The sequence below is a fragment of the Hermetia illucens genome, chromosome 1 (genome assembly GCF_905115235.1).
Source record: "Hermetia illucens chromosome 1, iHerIll2.2.curated.20191125, whole genome shotgun sequence".
NCBI lineage: Eukaryota > Metazoa > Arthropoda > Insecta > Diptera > Stratiomyidae > Hermetia > Hermetia illucens.
This window is the reverse complement of record NC_051849.1, coordinates 142975757-143002881: the sequence shown is the minus strand read 5'-3', so window position 1 is coordinate 143002881 and position 27125 is coordinate 142975757. Positions and strand designations below refer to the sequence as shown.

General features: G+C 43.0%; 2 protein-coding genes across 4 annotated transcripts in view; one reads left to right on the top strand and one right to left on the bottom strand.

The window, feature by feature from the left end:
• The window catches only part of LOC119656512 (hepatocyte growth factor-regulated tyrosine kinase substrate), a 35099-nt gene extending 27930 nt beyond the window's left edge, over window positions 1-7169 (top strand). For all 3 annotated transcript variants that reach the window (XM_038062852.1, XM_038062861.1, XM_038062869.1), the window contains 2 exons: window positions 5607-6219; window positions 6362-7169. In XM_038062852.1, the coding sequence (XP_037918780.1) occupies window positions 5607-6219; window positions 6362-6768 (1020 nt within the window). In that variant the 3' untranslated portion in view covers window positions 6769-7169. The remainder of the gene's footprint in view (window positions 1-5606; window positions 6220-6361) is intronic.
• Window positions 7170-7293: 124 nt separating this feature from the next.
• LOC119656503 (guanylate cyclase 32E) overlaps window positions 7294-27125 on the bottom strand; it is a 211198-nt gene continuing 191366 nt past the window's right edge. Inside the window, exons 13-21 of the mRNA XM_038062844.1 lie at window positions 25819-25916; window positions 25395-25681; window positions 25135-25304; window positions 24894-25077; window positions 24608-24748; window positions 24344-24536; window positions 13073-13279; window positions 8166-8324; window positions 7294-8100 (exon numbers count right to left, since the gene is read on the bottom strand). Of these exons, the coding sequence (XP_037918772.1) occupies window positions 7540-8100; window positions 8166-8324; window positions 13073-13279; window positions 24344-24536; window positions 24608-24748; window positions 24894-25077; window positions 25135-25304; window positions 25395-25681; window positions 25819-25916 (2000 nt within the window). The 3' untranslated portion in view covers window positions 7294-7539. The remainder of the gene's footprint in view (window positions 8101-8165; window positions 8325-13072; window positions 13280-24343; window positions 24537-24607; window positions 24749-24893; window positions 25078-25134; window positions 25305-25394; window positions 25682-25818; window positions 25917-27125) is intronic.

Genomic DNA, 27125 nt, shown 5'->3' with positions numbered 1-27125 from the left:
GTTTTTATCACCGGCTTTTCCTTAGGAACGGTTACACTTATTGGTACGAATAATGGTAAAGTTGGAATTGGAATCAGTTCGGGGTTAGAAAGTATTCAATTATTTCAAATATAAATTTCCCAGCGGAAAAATCTGTTAAAAAATATTAAGCTGTCCGTAACGATATCTATGCTTTAAAATTCCCTCCATTTCGATATTAGTTCAAAGAAAATTATTTAATGGTATATTTCTATATGTTTGTGAAATTGACTGGGAACTCCCTTAAGCTTATCCTACACTCGCACGATTTAGTTCTAATATAGGTTACAATATAATATGCATGATACTGTCAAGTTTGGTTAAAATCCTACTATTACTGCCAAAGTAATACATCAAAAGGAATACCTCATCCCATGACAACATTCGACGAAGGAATACAATAAAAACAAAAGTGTTACGTCTTACTAGCAATTGACAACAAGCTTAATATAGCGAAAGGTAAATTGGTCCTAAGTCATATAACTTACCATCAGTTCAGCACCAAGAAAGACTTTTCGCGTAGCTCGTGACGAGGAACTATCAAATTCCCTGCAAACTCTAGGCGGATGTAGTTAGAAGTTCCAATAAGTAATCTTACATCTACTGCCATAACTGTCGCAAATTATATAGCAGATGCAAATGATGTGAACAGGAATTCTAGGACTTTTAACTTATAATGAACAAACTAACGATAGCACAATGGAGTTTCAACGGTGTCACACAACATAGGCACCACCTCGAATCTATTCTGCACCATTACACTGTAGATGTAATAGCAATATATCCTTGCAACAAAAATTGTATAAAACTCTGTATGCTGGGGAGCTCTTTTCTGAGAGATTCGGTCGCCACGCGAACTTATAAAAAGCTTATAATGAAAGAGCGGGTGGAGAACGACCAGTGCAGAATTTGTGGTTCGGCGTTAAAGACCTTGGACCATCTCATTTCTGGTTGCACTGTTATGGCACCGATGCAATATACGAACAGGCATAATGCTGTATGTAACGTGATCCATCAAAACCTTGCATACAAGCATGGGCTGGCAACATGTCCGGTTTACTGATATGAGCGGCAAGCAATATGTACTTGATAGTTCTGCTGACAGCATATATTGGAACCGGCAAATTCTAACTGATCGCCATATTCCACACAACAAGCTTGACATGCTGTTAAATGACAACACGGGTCGTTCCGCGTATATTATTGATGTTGCTATCCCTTAAAATAGTAATATTGAACGGAAATACGTGGAGAAGAAGGTGAACCATGAACCACTGGCTCGGGAAATCTAATAAATTTGGGGTCTCGAGTACGTGGATGTAGTTCCTATAATATTGTCAGCCACATTAATTATACCCAAATACCACATGGCTTTCCTTTATGTCCTGGGGCTCTCACACAGTCTGTTTGAAACCATGCAGAAGTACACCATTCTGTATACATACTCAATGTGGCGGGGAGTTCTCGACGGATTCCCAAATTAATCTACAACCGGCCACCACCACCAGCACTTAGTGCTAGTATTAAGTAAAATCCGGCATCTGCCAAGATTGTGATAACTCAGCAATAATAATCGTCGGTGCAACAATCTCACTTGGATCAGGGCTTTGAAGTGTGTTAGAGCACTTCATTCAAGACCGTAACGCAATGTGGACAGCATTGCGCTCGCCTGAGATTATTACTCTTACTTGACTTAGATACACATTCACAGCTGAGTTAACCGACGTCAAAGCACGATACAAATTCTACTGCCACCAGTGAAACTTGAACCGCCACCTCCCGTACGACAGCCTTGTGCTCTAACCACTTAGCTATCCAACAGCAGCGGCAACCATCCTCATCCACAAAACCCACGAGGACATGGCTAGTCTAGCCAAAAGCGGAATAAAACAATCCCCTATTACTATTATAAATAAGAAAAACTGTACTTTGTTGTCAATTACAACACAGTTTGTATATCTCCTGTTCACTTTTTTGTGGAATATGTATGTATGTATCATTAACACAGTCTGTTTTTCGTATCGTTATTTGTCCCTATTTGATATTCAATCAATTCAATGTTCAATGTTCCACACCTAACAGCAACTGCGGCTGACGCATGATTAAACAATTCCCCCTCCATCTTTACTCTGTACAATGAACCTACACTGACCGAAGCAGAAACTAGAATTACAAACCACAAGATTAACTGGCTTCGACAATGGACTTGACAACTGCACTGAAACTGGCAAATCGGCAACCTCATCTCCCACTTGTTCCACGGAAAGGCCGCATTCATAACTCTCTAAATAAAATCTTATTGGCAGAAATTTACGCACCTAGAGCCAAAAAAAGCTAGTGAACGTGAACCCTCAAAGTCCTAAGAAGAACTGAAAAAGGAAAGAGAACAATATTCAAGATTACTTAAATCACGGTGCGGATGCCAACTACGCCGTCGAAAAGATGGTGAAAAGAATAAAGAACCCCGTAGGATCGGCGTGAGGCATTGTACAATAACCTTTCTTTTGTCGAGAAGGATGTGTACTTGGAGTAGTCATCCTGCTGGAAGACAAACGGTTGTTTGAAAAGCACTGCGATACTGATAAACTTCAAAAGGTACTTTGGTACCAAAAAGACAATACAGTTCTTATTCTTCCTATCCAAAATATTTGAAAATGAGGGGAACGACCTAGTTTTAGAAATAGCTACCGATTTTGATCGAGTTTCGCAGAAAAGGCTAAAATGCAAAATAAAGCCTCTCCTGTCTGAAACATTTTTTAAAATTCTTTTCAGATTTCTCGATAAGCCAGCTCTCACTGTGAAATAGTACCCAAGCAGGGGTACCTCAAGGTGGATTCCTAGATCCTATTTTCTACCTTTTATGTATGTACGTTTTAGAGGACGATTATCAGTAAGACTGAGAACCTGGGTTTGTTACTGTTTACCTTCAGTCCAACTCTATTTGTCGTATGTATATCCAAAACCATTTAGACTCGGTGAGAGACAGCTAACAGATGTAGATGAGTGTAGTCGAGGTGCTTAAGCAAAGATAATAAAGTCCATTGAACTATTTCATGCCCTCAGGGTAGGCAGCATGGAGCATGTAGTTTCTCCAGAACATCGTTTGTGTGTAAAGCATTCAAGACACGTTGACGTTGTCAGAAGTTCTCCCGAAATAAATTACTAACGACACGGACTTGTTAAAATGAATAACAAAAAATAATATGCGTGGGTCTGGAAGATAAACGTTTCAGGTACGAAAGGTTTTGTGTATTTCTTTTATAAAGAGATTTGGGTGTGCATTTGCTCCATTAGTATCTAGCACGTAATATATGCATATATTATGTGAAAATATCCACTTTCAAGTGATATTGACATTCAAAGTCTTGAATTTGTACAGGAGCGACAACTTTGACCTATTATAACTCTGTTAGTAATAGTGCAATTTTCACCAAATATGGTGAGACCTTGCTCTATGCTCTAGGTTACATTGCTACATTGTTTCGTGATTCTAGGATGAACTTAAGGGGGGTTTTCCTGCCAATTACTAAAAATTTTACTAATGTACTATCGTTAACTTTATTTGAACAGGTATCGGTATGGAGGGTACTTCGGAGCCTAGGCACCATACAGTGGTAGCCTCTTGATTTTTTTTAGATTTTTCGGTTAAGTAGTTTCTAAGAATGATCACTTTCAACTCCCCTCATTCCCCACCTTTCCAACAAAGGTCAAAACCAAGACCGGGTTCGAAAAGTACTAATCGAGTACTTTAATTTGATACCCCACATGACCCCACATGTATAGGGACCCTCCCTTAAATTCAACGTAAAGGATGTAACTCACTATATGCGTGAGCGTTCACAGATCTCACCTTCCTACCAAATTTGGTGCATAACAGCTACCGAGAAAAATGCGTGTGACGGACAGACAGGCAGACCGACAAGTAAACTGATTTTAATAAGGTTTTGTGTTTACACAAAAGCTATTTTGTTACTTTTGACCCTGATCTTGAACTTCAACGTCGCGGCATCAATAGTAAAATTTACATTGAATTTTCATAAGCCAAATCATTGCGACAACAATTTCCCATTCGCTTTAGCCAGAAACAAAACATTGGGATTGCATACAATAATATACAGCCTGGGCAAGCTTATGTGCAAGCAAAGGGTCCAAGTTTGTTTTGAAATATTAGGAAATTATTATATTATAATAAAATTTTAAATATTTGATTGGAAATGGGTTTTATAGTTTTGGAGAAAGGCACAATGTGGTAGTGTTTTGTAAATATAATTATGTAAATGAAAATTAAATTGATCAATTTAAAAATTGAATTTTTACTATAAGTAAATGCTTGGATGGAATTCAGGAAATTAAAAGAAGTGTATTGGAAAAGCTAAAGGATGATAAAGCGTACGAAAAAGGGGAAAAATGATGCAAATTAGCAGATGTACTCTCTCGTCAGAATGTCACTGGGCAAGATGAATGAAATGTTGTACATGTTCCAAAGCCGCGGACACTACAAGCCTCGTGGGGAAGTAGATAGCTATTCACAACGATGGGTGAACTTACCTGGAAAAAGTTCGGATGTTAGACAGTAAAGCCCTATGGTACGGCCATAGTAAACGAATTACCTCGGGAAATCTTGGCATTCCCCACGGACTACGCAACCCGAGAAACTTTGCTGTGGACTTTCCAACCAAGGCAGAGTGAAAGACAGGCGGCGTGTTGCAAGGTGCAAAGTGACACAGTATTATTCACCGACGGATCCAAAATGGTGGAGTGTGTGCGGGGATTTTCGCGAATACACACAGTGTATCCGAGTCGTATGGTCTGCCAGGTTTCGCCAGTGCATTCCAAGCGAAAACAGTGGCGATATTGGAAACCTGTCTTTGAATGGGGCATGATTCGAGTCCCAAGCGTAACATAGCCATTCTGACCGACAGCCAAGCAGCCACCCTCTGGGCTCCCGGTTATAGGAACATAGAGAGGAATGGGCAGGCTGACAGGTCAGGCGGGACTCTGCTCTTCACAGTCCCTCGGCGGGTACAGTTCCGCTGGCAACTGCCAAGGGTGAAATCAACTCGCCCTACATAGCAGCCGAGAACCCGATGGCGAAGGCGCACCACCTGTGTCAAGTCAAGGACGAATTGTCCTGTTTATTATAAAACTCGTTCGCGAGAGCCGTCCTCTGACAATTCCTTTGCGACAGCTCTAGCTATAGTCAGGCTATGGACATTAGGTAAACTATTCTTTGAGGACCTCAGAGACATTTCAAGCTGCAGGGTGGGAGAGCTGCTTTCTTTCGTGAATGCTACAGGCTGGCTTTGAAGATCTGGGCCGGCTGGTCTTAGGAGTTTGTGGCATCAAAACGGCACACCACAGCGCTAATTTGGTCCCTCCCCACTGATACTTACCTACCTGATTGATTGCCCATCATACCCGGCATTTGGTAGTACTTAAGACACATTTATAGGTGCTCCTTTTTCAATACAATAATGCTAACCGGGGGCAATAAAAAAAGTTAATAAAAGTTTCATTGATTTTAAACGTCATAAATACCCCCTTCTTATTTATTTCTTAATTTTTCATTACTGTTTTGTTGAAAACAGGTCAAAGATTCTCGTGCCGCACTCGATGTGCTTCGTCAGGAGCATCAAGAGAAACTTCGTCGTATCGCAGAAGAACAGGAACGTCAGCGTCAACTACAGATGGCCCATAAACTGGAGATTATGCGCAAGAAAAAACAAGAGTATCTTCAATACCAACGTCAATTGGCATTACAACGTATTCAAGAGCAAGAACGTGAGATGCAAATGCGCCAAGAACAACAAAAAGCTCAGTATCGCATTAGCCAATCAACATTCCCATTCATTCCTGGACAGCAAAGCTCTCCCAGTCATCAGATGCCTAATTTCAATGCTGGGCCATATGGTTATGCCCCCAATTCTCCAAACATCCAACGGTTTGGGCCGCAAGGGCAAATTATGCCTGGATCGATTCCCATGCCAGGAATGTATAATCCTGGCATGCCATCTATGCCGCCGAATCAAATGATGCCGGGAATGCAACCTCCTGCCCAGACTATACCAAATCAACCACAAGGACCACCTCAACAGCAGCAACCGCAACAAGGACAACAACCACAACAAGGGCAGCAACAGCCTCAACAACAACCACCACAGACAGCCCCTCAAACAATAAATCCAATGCAAAATGGAAATGGTAAGTGAAGTTCGATCTTCAATTAAGAAGGATACGTTTTCAAACATTTTTTTGGAGCATTTCGTGTCACAACTATGCTGAATACTCTTTAAAATTTTGATTGTATTTGAATTGGTTTTGAATCTAAAACGGTTACTTACAGTTCCAATAACCTCTGCTCCTCCGGGCGGCCATATACCTAATATGCAACAACAGACAGGTTACATTTCGAATCCTCAAAATGTGAATACTTCAATGCCTAATATGGCTCCAATCATGTCTGGGGGATTACCACCGGCAGGACTACCGGGTCAAATGCCAATGACTGGTCCGATGCATACTCAACCACCACAGCAACAGCCTAGTGATCCCAAACAAACGTTCTCTCCACCGCAATCGCATCCGCCTCACCTCCAACAGCAAATTCCTCTTCATCAGCAACAACCAGTGCCGCAATCAGGACAACCGCAGCCCAACAACGTTCAACCGGCGCCAAGCTCTCCGCCAAAACCAGCCAACGAGGACGAGGGTAATGAAGTGCAAACGGCTGAATTGATTAGTTTCGATTAAAACACGTTTATTATTCCAACATATATTAACAGTAATAATTGAACGGTCATGAAATCTTTTTATTCTCCTATCTAATAGTTAGTACAATCGTTCTTTTTCGTTTGGTTCTTATATAATTTACAATATATATTCATTACGGCGTCTGAACGAGAATTTCTTTCAGTTGATTTGATAAAGGAGTTGAACGACGTTATAAAAGAAATTAATGTGAAAATGAAATAAGTGGAAAAATCTGAAAGTCCAATCGAAATTCTCGATTTCAAATTCACTGGGTTGGGATAAAATTCGAGTGTATCAAGCATATATTTTGAACGTGCATACATAATTGATATCTAGCAAATGAATCAATAGTCAACACACCTAGGAAGTTTCAAGTAAATGAATAAAAAATTTAAATCTAATTCCGTTTTTTTTTTCGTTACAAAAATGGTCCTACAATATTCATGTAATCGACTTATAAAATACGAATAAAATTCGTTGAGTTCAAATACTGTTCCGATAACGGCGTAATAGCTTTCTATAAGGATTCCAGGAAGCTTATGTTGCGTTACATTTACTTCTATCTGATTTCAATTTGTCGTTGTCTGATTTTAAAAAGTATCATTCAACATTTTTAAAGTTCGGTGATATGGAAAACGGTTATGTATACAGTTAAGACGTTTAGATCATTGCGGAAATGTTCTTGCTTTTGGAGCTGACATTCATCAAATTGGATAGGTGGGAAAAGCCCATACGGATAGTGTGAAAAGTTTCCTAGGCACCCTATCCGACTTACGCGTCCCTCTGCATAAAGGTTATGTGAGGTGCAGATTGGGGGCCCCGTGAATGGCTTGTCCCGCCTGAACGTAGATCACATACACATAAATATTTCGTGTTTGAATCAATGGCCGATACCTTGGGCACATCCCTAGATATTCCTTCAATGCTCTCTCTAGCAGATGATATGCTTCCATTCGTAATACTATACTTGCTCGCAATGTGTCGAGCACTTTGACAATTAAAACACATACTTCTAGTGTAATCGTATTTTTTTGATTTTGTAGCCGTTAAGTATTGGTCACTTGATGCGCTGCCATACACTCCATTGCAAACTAATTTTCTATGGTTCAATTCTGCACGTTCGCGGGCATTCAGAAGATGAAATCGGGAATGCTGAAGTAAAGGCGTGCATGGTGGATGATCGTAAACTTCTGCACTGCATATGAGATCAGGTTGAACATCGCTGGGGTGGATTAATGGTGAATTTCCACTATCTCCATTCAAATTATTGGGTCGGTGTTTTCGTGTTTTTTCCTGACCCAGAAGCCAATAAGTTTTCATTTCGCCTTTTCCCTGATAAATAAATGAATACTGTGAGAATATTTTATTCTAATTCAGTTGAATTTTAGCAGCGCCACCTTGATTAGCGTGTATCCTCGCTCTTGGCAGATGTAGCCCCCTACACGTTCTAATAATTGGTATGTTGTCTCAGAAATATGAATCTTCATCTTTTCACCAGTACTTTCCATCCTGGAGGCTGTGTTGACTGTATCTCCAAACAGACAATATCGAGGCATCTATTCAAAATCGACAAAAGGTAAAAGAAAATATTTAATGGAATTAACCTGTCTGTTACAATGCTTTCAGGAATAAAATTGATTATGTCCCGTTTCGCACTACGTAGATATTTCTTGCCAAGCTAAATCTATTAGAGTAGGACGAAGCTAAAGTGCAGTTAGAAGATTTCTGCCAAGGAGAGAGGATCTTCAATCTGCAATTATCCAAGTAGCCTAACAATAACATTGTCAAAAAATGAACGACAACGGTTGAGAAACCACTTACCGCATTGAATCACAGTAGTTTGTTAGTTCATAATGAATAAAATCATTTGGCGGGAATAGAAACTATCATTCCTCTTTGTTTTCGAAAAAAGACAGAACAACGGAGGAGTATAGTAGAAACTAATAAGTTTTCAATTCTCGCCAATCATCACTATCTTGGGTTGTTCTTCTCATAATGTCAATATCGTCAGCATAGCCCAGTAGTTGGGTGGTCTTGGTGCCTCTCGCACTTACACCAGTATCGTCGATTACCTTTTCCAGGGCCAGGTTGAAAAGAGACATGATAGGGCATCCCCTTATTTTAGACCGCTGTTGATGACGAATGGTCGACTCGAGAGTGATCATGCCGCTTTTATTTGACATTGCACATTGGTCAGGGTCAGCCTGGACAGTCTTATCAATTTGGTCGGGATTCCGAAGCTCGCCAATGCAATAGAATAAATGGCTTACGAAATCAATTTATGACATGTCTATATGACGTTTTGCTTCATTTTAATTTTTTTGATCCGCTGATACTAGACTCATGAAGTAGGTTCTTGGCTACAAAATTAGGGTGAGAAATGAATAACCGTACTAGGCGGTCGCTACACTACGAACAATACATATACCCTACCTGCCTTCCTGAATATAGAGGCAGCATTCAACAAAGCTATTGCAGCAGAGTTATTAGGGACGCTTTAACTAGTAAAGGATTGGAGGGTTGGCTTACACATTGGATAGTATCCATGCCAAGAAGTAAAAGAAACTCCAGCTGCAGCCTTGTTCGCCGCTGTTTTGATTTGCTCAAAAAAAGAGCCAGCCCCAAGTACTTTACCACTGGTTTTGACTCGATTATCGACTCGCCGAACGATATGGGACGCAGAGTCGGAATTCTCTTTTTAGTCAGGATGACTACTTAGGATGAAGCCTTATACACCTCGATGCTCATCCTGCCGAGACAAAGAGGGAAATCTGATTTCCGATAGAATGGGCATATTAGAGCGATGGGTTGAGTACTTTGATGAGCTACTGAACAACCAGAACATCGGCGAGTTGGAGGTCCCGCCAACTGAAGACGACGGACAAATACTGCCACCACCAAGTTTAGGAGAAACAGTCCGTGCAATTCATCGGCTAAAAAATCATAAATCGCCAGGAGCCGATGGAATTACAGCCGAATTGGTTAAATATGGAGGCGACCAGTTACACCAAGTGGTTCATCAACTTGTGCTCAAGGTATGGGACATGGGACATCAATGCCTGACGATTGGCAGCGAGGCATAATCTGTCTCATACATAAAAAGGGAGATATCACACAGTGCAGCAATTATAGAGGTATCACGTTGCTGAGTACCATCTATAAGATATTCTCCACTATCTTGCTAGGCCGGATAGCCCCATACGCCCAGAACATCATTGGCCCATACCAAAGAGGCTTCACTCCAGGCAAATCAGCAACAGATCAGATTTTCTCTCTGCGGCAGGCGATGGAAAAACTGTTGGAATATGGACAACAGTTGCACCATCTGTTCATCGACTTTAAAGCCGCCTATGATAGCATAGCCAGGGTAAAACTGTACACGGCCATGAGAGAATTCGGTATCCCGACGAAATTAATAAGACTGACTAGGCTGACCCTGACCAATGTGCGAGGCCAGATAAAAGCAGCAGGATCACTCTCAAGACCATTCGACATCAACAACGGTCTACGACAAGGGGATGCGCTATCATGCGTCCTCTTTAACCTGGCCCTCGAGAAGGTGATCCGTGATGCTGAGGTGAATGCAAGAGGTACGATCCTCTTCAAGTCCACCCAACTACTGGCCTATGCTGACGATATCGACATCATGGGAAGAACCACCCGAGACGTTCAAACTGCCTTCATCCAGATCGAGCAGGCGGTAATTGGCGCGAGATCTTGGGCTGCACATCAATGAAGGCAAGACAAAATACATGGTGGCAACGTCAGCACCGAAGACGAATCAACCAACAACATCAAACCGCACTGGTCAAACACAAGCACGAACAAGAATAAGGATAGGGGAATACAACTTTGAGACCGTTGACAATTTCTCCTATCTAGGGTCGAAAATCACAACCGATAACAACTACGATGATGAAATCCGCGCACGGTTGTTGTCAGCCAACAGAGCCTACTTCAGCTTACAAAGACTGTTCCGCTCGAAACGTCTCACCATAGGGTCAAAGCTCTTACTGTACAAGACTATGATCTTGCCAGTCCTCATGTATTCCTCGGAAACTTGGGTTCTTAGCAAGAAAAATTGCGAACTCTTGGCCGCGTTCGAGAGAAGAATCCTCCGAAGAATTTTTGGCCCCCTACATGAGGATGGACGATTCCGTAGCCTACACAATGACGAAATCTATGAGCGATACCATGACCGTCCGGTTGTGGATAAAATCCGGCTCAATAGGTTACGGTGGGCGGGTCACTTAATCCGTATGGATGAAGATGATCCCACCCGGAAAGTCTATAAGGGCAATATCTATGGTAGGAAAAGAAGACGAGGCAGACCCTGCTTAAGATGGAGCGATGGCGTGGGCCAGGACGCCAGACAGCTTTTAGGGATATCGAATTGGTGGACCTCGGCGCAAAACCGGGATGTCTGGAGTTCCTTATTAAGGCAGGCCTAGACCGGATACCGGTTGTTGCGCCGTTGATGATGATGATGATGATGACTACTTAGGTTTTTTCCAGTGCAAGGTTGAAAGCATGCGTAGTCATCTATCCGCTTACTCATCCCATCAATATGCCGAGTCTGCTTTGCGCCTGTTCGACAGTGCGTCCAGCAACAAGCGCCGCGGCATAATCTGCATAACCGACCAAGCGCAACTCTTCTGGCATGTCGAGTTAAAGTAGACTGTCATAGGTAGCGTTCCAGAGGTCCGGCCGGATTCCTGTGCTACCCCCGACGTGACCTCCATCCTCGTTTGACCCTCTAGCGTTTCTAACGTTTCATAGAACAGGGAGCGGTTCCTCAGATAGTCCCTCAATATCCGTAAGAGATAGTTCGGCACGTTGAAAGTATTGTCCAGTGTCTTTCCATCTTACAAAATTAAAGGCGTTTCTGACGTCAAGCGCATCACCCGTCGAGTTCGGCGGCTATGTGTGCGCTTATCGAGCGACATTCATGACTTGCATGACAACATCAACTGCTGATCTCTATGCTCGAAAACCGAACTACCGCGGAGATAAAACTCTAGCAGCGTCACCTGTGTGGGCGGAAGCGCTTGTAAACTTTCAAAGACAGAAGCAGATAAATTCATTTTACCGGCTTATGGCTCTGAGGGGTGCATCAAATGGGGCAGTCCTGGTAGTAGCGGTTGTGACCCCGTTCGCCGACGTTCTGATGGAAGTTTTCTTTAACAAGCAAGACGTACGGAGGGGCACACAGGAATGCCGCAAGGTCAGAGTGATGATCTATGGCAACGTAGGTGGGACGAGTTTTCCAAGGATCGATAGACGTACAGGTTAATTTCCTACATTAGGGTGTAGCTTAAACGGAAGCACGAAGACACCAACTCTGACTGCCTCTGAAGGCAGGTGGAAGGGGATCCAAACTCCTTGCACTGTTTCACAATGATCCTAAGGGTGTTAATTTAGCAAGTACTGAATCTTGAGTTCCAAGATTACAATACGATCAACTGCGAACTCTGCTCTGCGATCAACGGTAGTGCAATTACACTATGGCGTAAACTTTGTTGTAGTTCTCTTATTTTATCACGGTATGATTATCAGAGTTCTCAGTTCCTTACTTTCGTTAATCTATTATATCTAGCGCTTTATGGAGCAGGCCAAAGAATTGTATAGTGCAAGCAGTTTAGTATCTTTCTCGCAAAACTATTTTTTAAGTACTTTTCCTTATAGTATATCCCTATCCCGCAGTCAACAGAGATCCTAGAGATGAAGCATCAACAAATGATGTTCACAATCACCTGAAGAACGTTATCATAAATACGGCCACGAATATACTTGGCCCCAGTCGCAAAAACAGTCGGAACGGCTGGAAATCTGATTTCCGATAGAATGGGCATATTGGAGCGATGGGTTGAGTACTTTGATGAACTACTGAACAACCAGAACATCGGCGAGTTGGAGGTCCCGCCAACTGAAGACGACGGACAAATACTGCCACCACCAAGTATAGAAGAAACAGTCCGTGTAATTGCTCGGCTAAAAAATCATAAGTCGCTAGGAGCCGTTAGAATTACAGCCGAATTAGTTAAATCTTGAACTCCGTCAAGATTGTTGACGCCTCTGTTTCTTCTTGTGACTATTATTATCTAGTGAAAAGGAAAATTAACGAATAGCTTTTCAGATGAAGCGCAACTTTTATGAGTGTGATTTCCATGTTCAACTATATAAACATTTTATGTCCTCAAAATAATGCTACCAAGCGTGTATTCACTTCTGCTTAGAATTGTTTGAAATAACATCCAGAAAAGGTTGGATTTCCGCTTAGATTAGCTTATCGATAATTAAGTACCTTCAATCCTACAACCCCTGCTACACATTGTCCTGAATGTATCCCGATTCGAAATTGGAGGTTTTCTCCTGGTCGATGTCTAATTTCCAACTTCGATACTTGTTCGAGTAAGTCAAGTGATAATGATGCAATTTCGCCAGCATGTCTGTCTCCATTTCGGATAGGCAGTCCAGATACAACCATGTACGCGTCGCCAATAGTTTCAACCTGAAATTGAAAAGAAAAACGTTATACATATCAGAAATACAAATTGATTTTTATGATGGAGAATAGAAATTACGAGAAGGAAAAAATTCCGTTGCTACTTATGCCAATTTTGATAATGTTTTGTTTTATTGCAATTAAAAAAACAGATGGCTGGCGTACTTGTCAGAAAGGAGTTTTCTCCTCAAGACAACTTCTTCGCGGGTCAGGTTGGCGAAGTGTTTGACAAACCAAAAGCTATGCTTGCCTTCAGATCATCATCAAAGGCGCAACAACCGATATCCGGTCGTGGCCTGTCTTAGAAAGGAACTCCGGACACCCCGGTTTTGCGCCGAGGTCGACCAATTCGATATATATCGATCCCTAAAAGCTGTCTGGCGTCCTGACCTACGCCATCGCTCCATTTCAGGCAGGGTCTGCCCCGTTTCCTTTTTCTACCATAATTGCCCTTATATGGTATACTTTCTGGGATGGATCATCCTCATTCATACGGATTAATTGACCCACCCACCACAACCTATTGTGGTATCGGTAGTGGTATCGCTCATTGATTTCGTCGTTATATAGGCTGCGGAATCGTCCATCCGCATGTAGGGGACCAAAAATTCGGCCAAGAGTTTACAATTTTTCTTGCTAGGAATGCAGGTTTCCGAAGAATACATAAGGACTGGATCATAGTACAGTAAGAGCTTTGACCCTGTGGTGAGATGTTTCGAGCGAAACAGCTTTCGTAAGCTGAAATAGGCTCTGTTCGTTGCCAACAACCGTACGCGGATTGCATCGTCATAGCTGCTAGCGGTTGTAATTTTCGACCCTAGGTAGGAGAAATTATCAATGGTCTCAATGTTGTTGTCTCCTATTTTTATTGTTTTCGTTTGACCAGTGCGATTCGATGTTGTTGGTTCTTTGTTCTTTGGCGCTAACGTTGCCACCATGTGTTTCGTCTTGCCTTCATTAATGTACAGTCCGAGATTACTCGCCCCCTGCACGATCTGGATGAAGGTAGACTGTACATTTCGGGTTGTTCTTCCATAATGCCAATATCGTCAGCGTAGGCCAGTAGTTAGGTGGGCTTGAAGAGGGTGGCGGCCTTTGCATTCACATCTCGATCATGAATCACTTTCTCCAGGCCCGTTAAAGAGGTCGCATGATAGGGTATCCCCTTGTTTTAGACCGTTGTCGATGTTGAATGGTACCGAAACTGATCCTGCTGCTTTTATCTGGCCTTGCACACTGGTCAGGGTCAGCCTCGTCAGTTTTATCAATTTCGTCGGGATACTGAATTCACTCATGGCCATGTACAGTTTTACCCTGGATAGAATAATCCTAGGCGTCCTTGAAATCAATGAAAAGATGGTAAAATTCCAGCAGTTTTTTCTGATCTGGTTCTGATTTGCCTGGAGTGAAGCCTCTTTGGTATGGTTTGACCGTACGGAGCTATTCGGCCTAGCAAGATAGCGAAGAATATCTTATAGATGATACTCTGCAATATGATACTTCTATTATTGCTGTACTGCGTATGTATGTATGGGATGAAAGTCCTGGGGGTTTAACGTGAGTACCTGCCGTGTAGACATAATCCCACGGTCCTCTACGGACACGGATTGATTTTGGGATCACAATCAAAGCCACGCCATGACTAGCACAGCGGTACTGGTTTATACTGAGTGCAGGCTCAGCATTCATACCAGTGGATATGAGGCCTATCTAACACCTCTGCCGCAACTAAGGGGTACGGCACCCGAGTTGTACAGCGCAACTCCACGCTTGAGCTCCGAGGAGCATAACCACAACCACTATGAAACTCCCACTAGGGGGCTAACTGCAAATAACCGGGCCGAGAACACATCCTGCAGGAATTCTCCTGGAGCGTATGCTCTCAGAGAGCCATCCCGGTTCACATGGTACCAGGTAACCTCTGGTGAGGCTCCGTGGCAGAGCCACTTCAGATGAGTCCTTTGCAGACTCGGGTCTGATCGCCCTCCTCGAGTACGTGGGAACGGAACTTCCCAACGGGTTAACTAGTGTATGTATGGGATAGATAATGTCTCGTTGCCAGTCGTCAGGCATTGATTCGCTGCCCCACACCTTGAGCATAAGTTTATGAACCGTTTGGTGTAGTTGGCCGACCCAATATTTAACCAATTCGATTGAAGTTCGTTTGGCTCCTGGCGAATTATGGTTTTTAAGCCAATGAACTGCCCGGACTGTTCTTCCATGCTTGGTGGTAGAAGCGTTTGTCCGTCATCTTCAGTTGGCGGGACCTCCAACTCGCCGATATTTTGGTTGTTGAGCAGTTCATTAATATACTCAACCTATCGCTCCAATATGCCCATTCTGTCGGAAATTAGATTTCTGTCTTTGTCTCGGTAGAATGAGCATCGAGGTGTATAAAACTTCAGTTGACTTGTTGGTAAAACTTCCGCGCCTGGTGCGGTTGCTCCCTGTACTTTTCGAGTGCACAGGCCTGTTTGTTCTCCCAGGCTTTCTTTTTCCGTCTGTGAAGTCGCTTTTCCGCCCGACGGAGTTCGTGATCTGTCTCCGCTCGAGCCAGCGTTCTTTGAAAATGCAACATTACTCGACATGCAACATTCTTCCGTTCCGTTGTTAGATTACATTCATCGTCGAATCAGCCGTTCTGACTTTTCTTGCGGCTGGGGCCAAGTATGTATGTGACCGTATCAATGATAACACCTTGCAGGTGGTTGTGAAGATCATTTGTTGATGCTTCATCTCAAGGACAACTGTTAGCTGCGGTTATTGCGGCATCCATTTCCCCCTTATAGGTGTTACGCAGGACTTTGTTGTGGATGGCTTCAGTATTCACTCTCTCCTGATTATCAGAGGCGATTGTAATGCAATTCGAGCCTGGAGCACTATGCCAACCAAACAGTGATCTGAGTCTATATTGGCCAAAGTTACAGACTTCGAATGCACCTGCGACTTTGAAAAATCTGGTCGTGGCCGAGGCACGAATTTTGGAAGCCTCGCCAGATTAATTTTTCCGCCCGAAGGAATCTGTGGAAGACAGGCTCTCCACTGTAGTGGGAAACCTGCACCCGGTGTTTATGGCGCGGCCAACCAGAAATGATAGTACAGCAACTCTCTTAATGAGGGGAACTACGAATCTGATTACGGTCGGCCTGTCGGTGACACCGTTGTCTAACTCTTCCAAAAAACGGGAGAGGAAGACTCTGCAGAAGGTAACTTGAGTCGCATACGAGAACGGACTGCAGGCTTGCTTGTCACAGCTTTTTCATTTTCCTTTACCAGAAAAGGCGAAAGAAAGGGAAGCTGGCAATGTGGACGCAACTGATCTAATTCCGGTATGTGGAAACAGATCCCTGCAGCCCGGACACCGTGAACCAGCCAACGATAACAGGAGGTATTGTGAAAGAAGACAAGGTTTCTTGATGATGAAATGAGGACATGGGCGTTACTATACCACCAAATGTGGGGATACTCAAATTGGACGCAAGAAAACGGAACTTTCGGCGGAAAGTGAGGACAAACTGGTAATCCTGGTGAGATTCACGCTGAATGCAGCGAACTTTCCAGTTAACGGCGGCTTTTATATTCGACTCTACTTGAGTCTCCAAACATAAAGATTACTCAAATTAACCTGTAGCATACCAAAGCCTCTCCCTATCTACTGGTAGCAAGGCTGGCAAAATTGCAAGATTGTCCTTATATATCTCTTGTCCAAGAGTAATGGGTTCGTTTTAACAAAATCTGTGGTATTGGATCAGTTAAGGGAACTAGGATCTTCTTCGATGAGAGATCTCCAAGACTCACTCTCAGATTATCGTTAATTAAAATTTAGTCTTTTAGTAGACGAACAGTCTGTAATACAAAGATGGAATCCTTGGAGAACGGATTGGACAAAGATGAATCAACTTCTTGGCAACAAAGTGGAGTTCCCAAGGCGACTGAAGACTCCTTTGGTGATAGAAGATGAATTTGAAAGTCTGAATCGTACACTTTTACAGTGCTTTGCAGAAGCTTGTCCTATTTTCCGAGGACAAAGCGGTAAAACGGAAAGAAATCAACCAGACGACTTCTAAATTGTGCTTGCAAAAGCAATAAGAATGAAGACAGATTAAATTCCGGAATTCATAGCGGGAATATAAGATGTTCGTAAAATGTTCGAAACAAGGCTTCTTGAGAGCAGATGCCACGACAGTAGCCAGATGTAATTTGCTAGAAGATTGTTTCCCATAGAAAAACGAAGAGAAGGTTCTTGATGCAATGTTTTTAAATCAAGCACTTACCTTTCACGCCGATGACCTGGGATAGTGATCCTCAATTTGTCGGCTCTAGTGTGTATGTGTGTAAGGTTGTCGAGAGATTCCATTTATTAATTTATGAACATCAAGTTTCGAAATGTTCGCGCAGAAAACTGAACTGAAGACTTTCCAAGTGGTTGGAAGACAAATATTTGGTCGAGATTTTGGAGGGCAAGAGGAACCCTGTCCTCGGAGATGAAATAAGTTATCCGCTTGGTGAAGAATCGTGGAAAATAATCTGATTCCTTTAATTTGCCAATACCTTGAGAACGCGCTCAAACCGCTCTAGCGAGAAGTTGGAAATCTTATAGACTCCTGGCGCCTTCCAATTACTTGTCTTTTCAGGGGCTATTCGTCGACTTCAATTATATAAGGCATGGTCATTTCAGCATTTCTGGGAGGTACTTGCATGGACGCATAGATAGTTTGTTGGCTTCAAACATTTCTTCACACCGCGTTGAGTACTGTCTTCGTATCTCTGGGCTCCCATTTAAAAACTTTGAATTAATATCCCCATTTTATCCCACGAGTAATAGGGTTGCAATCACACACACTCCCACTCACACTGTTGGATGTTGATGTGGTCAATGTAGGAGAATCTGGAGTGGAAACCAGACTGCTCTCTATTGATCAAGACCTCGAGATGTTCTTTGATGCATTTTAGGATTACCCGAATTACCCCTTCAATTGTTACATTCAAAAGGGTGCCCTTCATTCGAATCTTAACCACAACCCCCTTCTTCCACTCTCTGGGAATGGTCTCGAATTCCCCTACTAGTGGAAGCACAGATCTGCAGAAATTGTATGTGCAGCGATAAAAACCTCTGCGGGAAGATCATTGAGCGTAGCGGCTTTACTCATTTTGAATGTATTGATGTCCGGAATGATTTCTCTTGTGCTTGGAGGAACATTCATTCATTACAGATGGAGCTTCGCTGGATGTGATATTGCTAAGAACCGTTGTAAAGTGTTCTTTCCATCCTTTCAGCTGCTCTTCATCGTGGATAAATGTTAATGTCTTTCATAGGACCATTCAAAGATCAGCGAATATAGCATTTCTGTGTCTTTGCCAGTCACGTCTATAGGCGTTTCAGTGGGCAATGAGTTTTTGCAACTCTGGGGAAAGGAGATGCGTATAAATTTTTTAACAATTATTTTAGGGACATTACGATTAATAGTAATATATGCATCAAGCTGTCAAAACATGAGATACCTGTCGGAGAGCAATATCAGCGTTTAGACTGTTCTGAAACCTTGGCCAATCAGCCAACTTGAAATTATAGAAAAATTGTTTGCTTAAGAATTCCGGGAAACTATATAACTTAAAGATGACTGGCAAATGATCAGAGTTGAGCTCGTTAACTACATCTATTCCAGAACAGAAACTGTACACGGCCATGAGAGAATTCGGTATCCCGACGAAACTAATAAGACTGACTAGGCTGACGCTGACTAATGTGCGAGGCCAGATAAAAGCAGCAGGATCACTCTCAAGACCATTCGACATCAACAACGGTCTTCGACAAGGGGATGCGCTATCATGCGTCCTCTTTAACCTGGCCCTCGAGAAAGTGATCCGTGATGCTGATGTAAATGCAAGAGGTATGATCCTCTTTGAGTCCACCCAACTACTGGCCTATGCTGACGATATTGACATCATGGGAAGAACGATCCGAGACTGTATGTCTGCCTTCATTCAGATCGAGTGGGCGGCGCGAGATCTTGGGCTATACGTCAATAAAGGCAAGACAAAGTACATGATGACAACGTCAGCACCAAAAACCAACCAACCAACAACATCAAACCGCACTGGTCAAATGGGAAGAATAAAGATAGGAGATTACAACTTTGAGGCCGTTGATAATTTCTCCTATCTAAGGTCGAAAATCACAACCGATAATAGCTACGACGACGAAATCCGCACAGGGTTGTTGTCAGCCAACAGAGCCTATTTCAGCTTACATAAACTTTTCCGCTCGAAACGTCTCACCATAGGGTCAAAGTTCTTATTGTGTAAGACAATGATCTTGCCAGTCCTCATGTATTCTTCGGAAACTTGGGTTCTTAGCAAGAAGAATTGCGAACTCTTAGCCGCGTTCGAGAGAAGAATTTTTGGCCCCCTACATGCGGATGAACGATTCCGTAGCCTAGATAACGACGAAATCTATGAGCGACACCATGACCGTCCAGTTGTGGATAAAATCCGGCTCAATAGGTTACGGTGGGCGGGTCACTTAATCTATAAGAGCAATATATATGGTAGAAAAGGAAGACGAAGCAGACCCGGCGTGAGATGGAGCGATGGCGTAGGTCAGGACGCCAGACAGCTTTTAAGGATATCAAATTAGTGGACCTGGGCGCAAAACCGGGATGTCTGGAGTTCCTTATTAAGGCAGTCCTAGACCGGATACCGCTTGCTGTGCCGTTAATAATGTGACGTTCCCTGCAGTTGGCGCATTTGACGCGATGAGGCTCTCCATCGTTAACTTGGCAATGCGAAAAGTGATGTTCCCCACTACAAATTGTGCACTTCATAGTGAGATTATAATTGGAAGAACATGTGGCATCTGCTACATTGCGTGGGGCCATACCTTTTATCATCGTAGTAATTCCATTGTACCAATGTGTGCATAATGGCCTTATGCGCTTTTAGCGAACGCATTTTCGTTCCTGTTTTCAGATAGAGCATATAAACGCAAGCAGGGAATGTTGAGGTCCGTCTTCAAACACTTCTTCAATTATTTGGTTTGTGGAGTATTTACGTTTTTGTCCGTTAGCTAAGTAAATAACTTATTATAATCCGCAACATCCTCTAGCAAAAACCTGTGTCCAATTGTAATAATTTTAATATCAAATTTATCAATTTTCAATTCCCCAAGCATGGCGAGAATAGTTTCATGTTGTAGCTCGGTGAAAGTTACTGGCGGGACTTTAATTTTCTTCGGTGCTTGTTCTTTTTCGAGAACTGAGGGATCAATAACCTCATCAGCCAAAACCGAGAAATGATTTTATGACGACACTCTGGCAATTTTAGCCTTTTTAGGCGTTTTTAGTTTGTTTTTAGTAAGCACTTTTCCGGGGAATCCTCCTGGGACCGTTTCATCCCACTCGCTACTATTGGCACTATTAATATTCACTTGTCTTTTATTTGGTGGTCATAGGGTAGTATAGGTCCCAGGGCGAAACGTGGATTGGTACCCACGATGGAGCATAAAACCTGGGGAATGGGGGGAAATGCCTGCTAAACCAACACCAACAGCTCCACTACCAAACCCTATCTTCACCTCCACGTAGTGACCGTTGGGAGCTCTTTCGTAACGAAAAGCTACAGACGGAGAAGAATGAATGCGGGTCTCCCGCGCCTAAAAACGGGACAAACTGTACCAATTGGTCCTCCAGGTTTGGGGTTGGGTAGGGCTGACAACCCTACACGGAAAACCGATGTTACGGAGCCACGAAAGGAGCCTCGGACAGGATGAACTTTACAACGACGAACCCGGCAACGACAACGGATTAACGATTTGCGCATTTTCTCATGGAACGAGCGCTCCCTGTACAGAGATAAAGCTGAGCTAGCCGATACCTTGTCCCAATATAGGGCTGATATAACAGCGTTACTAGAGATGCGATGGACAGGGACCGGTTTCCTGGAGAAGAGCCGCTACACCATATATTATAGCGTTCATCCAGTAAACCATGTGCTCGGAGTAGGTTTCTTAGTCAGCCAAAAAATGAAACCTGCTGTTATCGGCTTTGAAAACATAAGTGAACAGCTATGCACTCTGCAAGTTTAGAAATATAAGCCTCATTAACGTTCACGCCCCTACAGAGGAGACTGCAGAGTCGGAGAAGGATACCTTCTACGAGGCAGTAGAACGAACCCTCGAAGCCTGTCCCAGATATGATATTAAAATCATACTTGGGGATTTTAACAGCCAAGTAGGGCAGCAGCCCGTATTCAGGCGATACGTTGGCTCCCATAGCTTACACGAAAAAACGGACTGCGGATTATTCAATTAGCAGTGTCACACGAAATGGTTGTTGGAAGTACCTGGTTTGCGCGGAAAGCGGTCCACAAACATACGTGGGCCTCTCCAGACGGGGCCACTTTCAACCAAATTGACCACGTGTTGATCGAACGCCGCCACCTCTCAGCCTTCATGAATGTCAGAAGATATAGGGCCAATATAGACTCGAATCACTATCTCGTTGGCATGGTGCTCCGAGCTCGAATAACAATACCACCTAGGATCCCCTCTGACAATCAGGTGAGAGTGAACACTGAAGCCATCCACAAGACAACCCTCCGCGACACCTATAAGAGGGAAATGGACGCCGCAATAACTGCAGTCAACAGAGGACCTGGAGATGAAGCATCAACAAATGATCTTCACAATCACCTGAAGAACGTTATCATGGATACGGCCACAAACATACTTGCCCCCGCCGCAAAAGGTGTCGGAACGGAAGAATGCCGCATACCCAGTAATGCTGCATTCTCAAAGAACGCGGGCACGCGCAGAGACTTATCACGAACTCCGTCGAGCGGAGAAGCGACTTCACAGACGGAAAAAGGAAGCCTGGGAGAACCAAGAAGTCTGTGAACTGGAAAAGTACAGGGAGCAACCGCACCAGGCGCGGAAGTTTTACAAACAAGTCGGCAAGATGAAACCTTATACACCTCGATGCTCATCCTGCCGAGACAAAGAGGGAAATCTGATTTCCGATAGAATGGGCATATTAGAGCGATGGGTTGAGTACTTTCATGAGCTACTGAACAACCAGAACATCGGCGAGTTGGAGGTCCCGCCAACTGAAGACGACGGACAAATACTGTCACCACCAAGTTTAGGAGAAACAGTCCGTGCAATTCATCGGCTAAAAAATCATAAGTCGCCAGGAGTCGATGGAATTACAGCCGAATTGGTTAAATATGGAGGCGACAAGTTACACTAGGTGGTTCATCAACTGGTGCCCAAGGTATGGGACAGCAAATCAATGCCTGACGATTGGCAACGAGGCATTATCTGTCTCATACATAAAAAGGGAGATATCACGCAGTCCAGCAATTACAGAGGTATCACGTGTCTGAGAACCATCTATAAGATATTCTCCGCTATCTTGCTAGGCCCGATAGCCCCATACACCCAGAACATCATTGGCCCATATCAAAGAGGCTTCACTCTCCAGGCAAATCAGCAACAGATCAGATTTTCTCTGTGCGGCAAGCGATGGAAACACTGTTGGAATATGGACAACAGTTGCACCATCTGTTCATCGACTTTAAAGCCGTCTATGATGGCATAGCCAGAGTAAAACTGTACACGGCTATGAGAGAATTCGGTGTCCCGATGAAATTAATAAGACTGACTAGGCTGACCCTGACCAATGTGCGAGGCCAGATAAAAGCAGCAGGATCACTCTCAAAACCATTCGACATCAACAACGGTCAACGACAAGGGCATGCCCTACCATGCGTCCTCTTTAACCTGGCCCTCGAGAAAGTGATCCGTGATGCTGAGGTAAATGCAAGAGGTACGATCCTCTTTAAGTCCACCCAACTACCGGCCTATGCTGACGATATCGACATCATAGGAAGAACGACCCGAGACGTACAAACTGCCTTCATCCAAATCGAGCAGGCGGCGCGAGATCTTTGGCTGCACATCAATGAAGGCAAGACAAAATATATGGTGGCAACGTCAGCACCGAAGACGAATCAACCAACAACATCGAACCGCACTGGTCAAACACGAAGAAGAATAAGGATAGGAGAATACAACTTTGAGACCGTTGACAATTTCTCTTATCTAGGGTCGAAAATCACAACCGACAACAGCTACGATGATGAAATCCGCGCACGGTTGTTGTCAGCCAACAGAGCCTATTTCAGCTTACAAAGACTGTTCCGCTCGAAACGTCTCACCATAGGGCCAAAGCTCTTACTGTACAAGACTATGATCTTGCCAGTCCTCATCTATTCCTCGGAAACTTGGGTTCTTAACAAGAAAAATTGCGAACTTTTCGCCGCGTTCGAGAGAAAAATCCTGCGAAGAATTTTTGGCCCCCTACATGTGGATGGACGATTCCGTAGCCTACACAATGACGAAATCTATGAGCGATACCATGACCGTCCGGTTGTGGATAAAATCCGGCTCAATAGGTTACGGTGGGCGGGCCACTTAATCCGTATAGATGAGGATGATCCCACCCGGAAAGTCTATAAGGGCAAAATCTATGGTAGAAAAAGAAGACGAGGCAGACCCTACCTAAGATGGAGCGATGGCGTGGGTCAGGACGCCAGATAGCTTTTAGGGATATCGAATTGGTAGACCTCGGCGCAAAACCGGGATGTCTGGAGTTCCTTATTAAGGCAGGCCTAGACCGGATACCGGTTGTTGCGCCGTTGATGATGATGATGTCTTTTATTCAAAACTAACTTTTAGCAACTAAAACGCCTCGAATAATACTGTTAAGTATCACCTGGAATTAAAACCTCACTTCCATCAAAAGTGATTTATGGTGGTTATAGAATTGAGTGATATTCTATGTAAAATATCGAATAGGGATAATGAAAATGCAACCGCTAAAGGCGCTCAGAAGATTTTTAGGCTGCGGTGCAACTGCGTCGAGTAAAAAGTAAAATATAATAATATGTTATTCATACAACTGTAAGCTTTGTCCTAGGTTTTTTATTAAAGATATGTAAGTAAACACTAAAACCAAACAAATAAAATGTATATAAATAAGGAATATTCTTTTTTGTTTGTTTCTGACTCACCTTATAGACATCATATCCGGAAATAATCGAATCACAACATGTATAAAGATCGTTTAACATTTCCACCACCTCGAGTGGGGTGCTTTTTGCACACAGTTCGGTGAAACCAACAAGATCGCTGAAAAATATTGTAACGCAATCAAAACATTCGGCTTCTACTGGCTCCCCACGCTTCAATGAATCTGCCACAGATCTGTAATGTAATATGAAGCAGTGCATGTTACTAAAAGGAGACTTGAGTATTTTTAAAATTTCTTCTCTTACTTCGGAAGCATTCGATATAATAATCGATCTGTTTTTTTCTTCTCCTCGCACAGCAACATAGTCCTTTCTTGAACGAGACCTTCCAAATTATAAGCATATTTTTCCATGATTGCTAGCATATTATCAAAAATGTTAGGCTTCCTGGAAAAAGAGTTGAGAAGGGGTATAAACACCGCTTTTGTTTTAAACAAATTTGGTGCTGCAGGAAACTTCCCACACTAATAAAATTTCACAAATCTACGTTTCATTTTCATTATGTATTCGATACAAATCGACAAATACTCACAGACCAGCTTGTAAAGGTTTTAACTTCACTCGAACCAGTCGAATATCTGGTCGTATCTCCGGGTCTTCTTCCCAACAAGAACGAAGGCAATGTTTAATGTAATCAGGAATGTCAAGGAAGCTAAGTGGGGGTCGAAAATACCCCACCCCAAAAAGAGCAGGATTCATAACACGTTTTATAATTTCTAATAATAAAAATAAATTAATGAGATATTGATTTGCTATGTCACTTTCCTCTGTACCTTCCTTTGAATATGAAAGTTCACCCCAGGGTCCCTTTCTTCCAATGATCTCGTAAAGAACGATACCAAATGAATATACATCTCCCTTTTGAGTGCCACGAGGCGGAGGGTTGATGTGTCGCAGAATTTCGGGGGCTCTCCAAAGTGAACGTTTCAACTCTTTCTCACGTCTATTCAATGTTCAAATATTCCTTAGTAGGCAGTCATGGAATAAGAGTAAATACCAAAAACCTTACCTATTCGGTTCTTCCTGCCCAGACTTAAATTCATGCAATCCAAAGTCGGAAATTTTACAAACCCATCGTGAATCCACCAAGCAATTGCTGGATCGCAAATTTCCATGTGATATGATATCGGAATCATGCAAATATATCATTCCCTTGAGAATATCGCTTACAAGGGAGCTGATAAACATATGGTCCAAATGCAAATCTTCGTTAGCTAAAACGTCTTCCAGGCTGCCTCTGGCGAAGTAGGTCGTTAAAATGGCGACGGCTCCATGATCAATAGATGCGCCAACAAAGCCAACAAGATTCTCGTGTTGCACCTAGACAATAGCAGGTAGTGCAAATTCTTCATACATTCAAGTTTGGCGTACACCTTCAGAACAATTTGAATGGTCTTCATTCAAATTTAAACAACATAAAAACACGCAAACGCATCAGAATGGTAGAATTAACAAACCTCTCGCATTTGTTTCAACTCCTTACGGATTGATCGTGTGATATCAACGGATTTCTTGTAAACCTTTTTTATAGCAACGATGTTTCCGCGATAAAGTCCTGGAAAGAAATATGCATTTTTGAAGATAACTATCTTTGTGACTATTTAAGTTTGCGCTTGCATTAAGTGCTTTGGTCTGTAGCTGGACGGAACCGATAATTGTTTATGCTTAAAGCAGCAATAGGAATACTCCGAAGTTCCATCCGTACTATCATGCAAGTTGAGCTATGCTTATAACACTATACACTTTTATCTGTCTACTGTTCAGTAGGGGAGGGGATTTGCTAAAAGTTGTTGATTCCAAATCCATAAAGTTTCGATAACAGACAAACAAAAAGAAAGCCCTTGAAAGGTAGTCGTGGCATCAGAATAGTTCCTAGGAGACGACACCGGTATCGCACCGGAATCAGTCGTTAAACTGGTGAAGTTGTGCGTGATGAAGGCTCACCTTGAGATCTGCTTAGGCAGCGACGCTATTCGAAGAGGTGGGTACCTTCTTAAATTCATCCTCAACAACAACATTCGTGTGATCAGCAACAGGCAAGAGATACTAGATATAACTCTAGGGAAAACTCTGATGAGCAGCTTGGTCACGAATTGGAGAGTGTCGGATGAGCCCTCTATGTCGGATCATAGAATAATCTGTTTCGGCATTAGGTACAAACATATAGAATCACAGAAGAACAGACTGAGGCTTATAAACAACATATTTGAGTGACGCTATAGCGTATTTACATGAGGACGGTGACACCAGGTGCGAAATAAAGTTGGAAACAGTTGGAACACCTCAGCAAGGTATCATCGACGGATATGAGGTCAGTTATCCGACTAAGACAGTCAAGTCATCAAGGAACGTACCCTGGTGGAATAAGAAACTAGCCAGAATGAGAATGGAGGTCAGACCACTCTTCGACCGGATGAAGCAAATCGGGGAAGTATAAAAGTACACTGACGGCGTATAGCAACGCGATCAGGGAAATAAAACGAAACAAAAACTACAGAAGCTTCCATGCTATACGAAGCTATTCTTTCGTTTGTCAGCTGAAGGAAGATGCGACATTTACCGAGAATAAGGAGAACAGCGTACATTAGTTTCGCAGAACTCATTTCCCAAGGTTCTACTCCAGGGCGAAAGGCAATAGTAGGCCAAAAAATGGTGAATTGGAAACGAGTAAAAGAGCCAGGGTAAGATGGGCGGTGGGAACTTTTCAACGATTGAAACATTTTCCCAGCACTACACCAGAGAAGCCTAGAAACCATCTTATGAT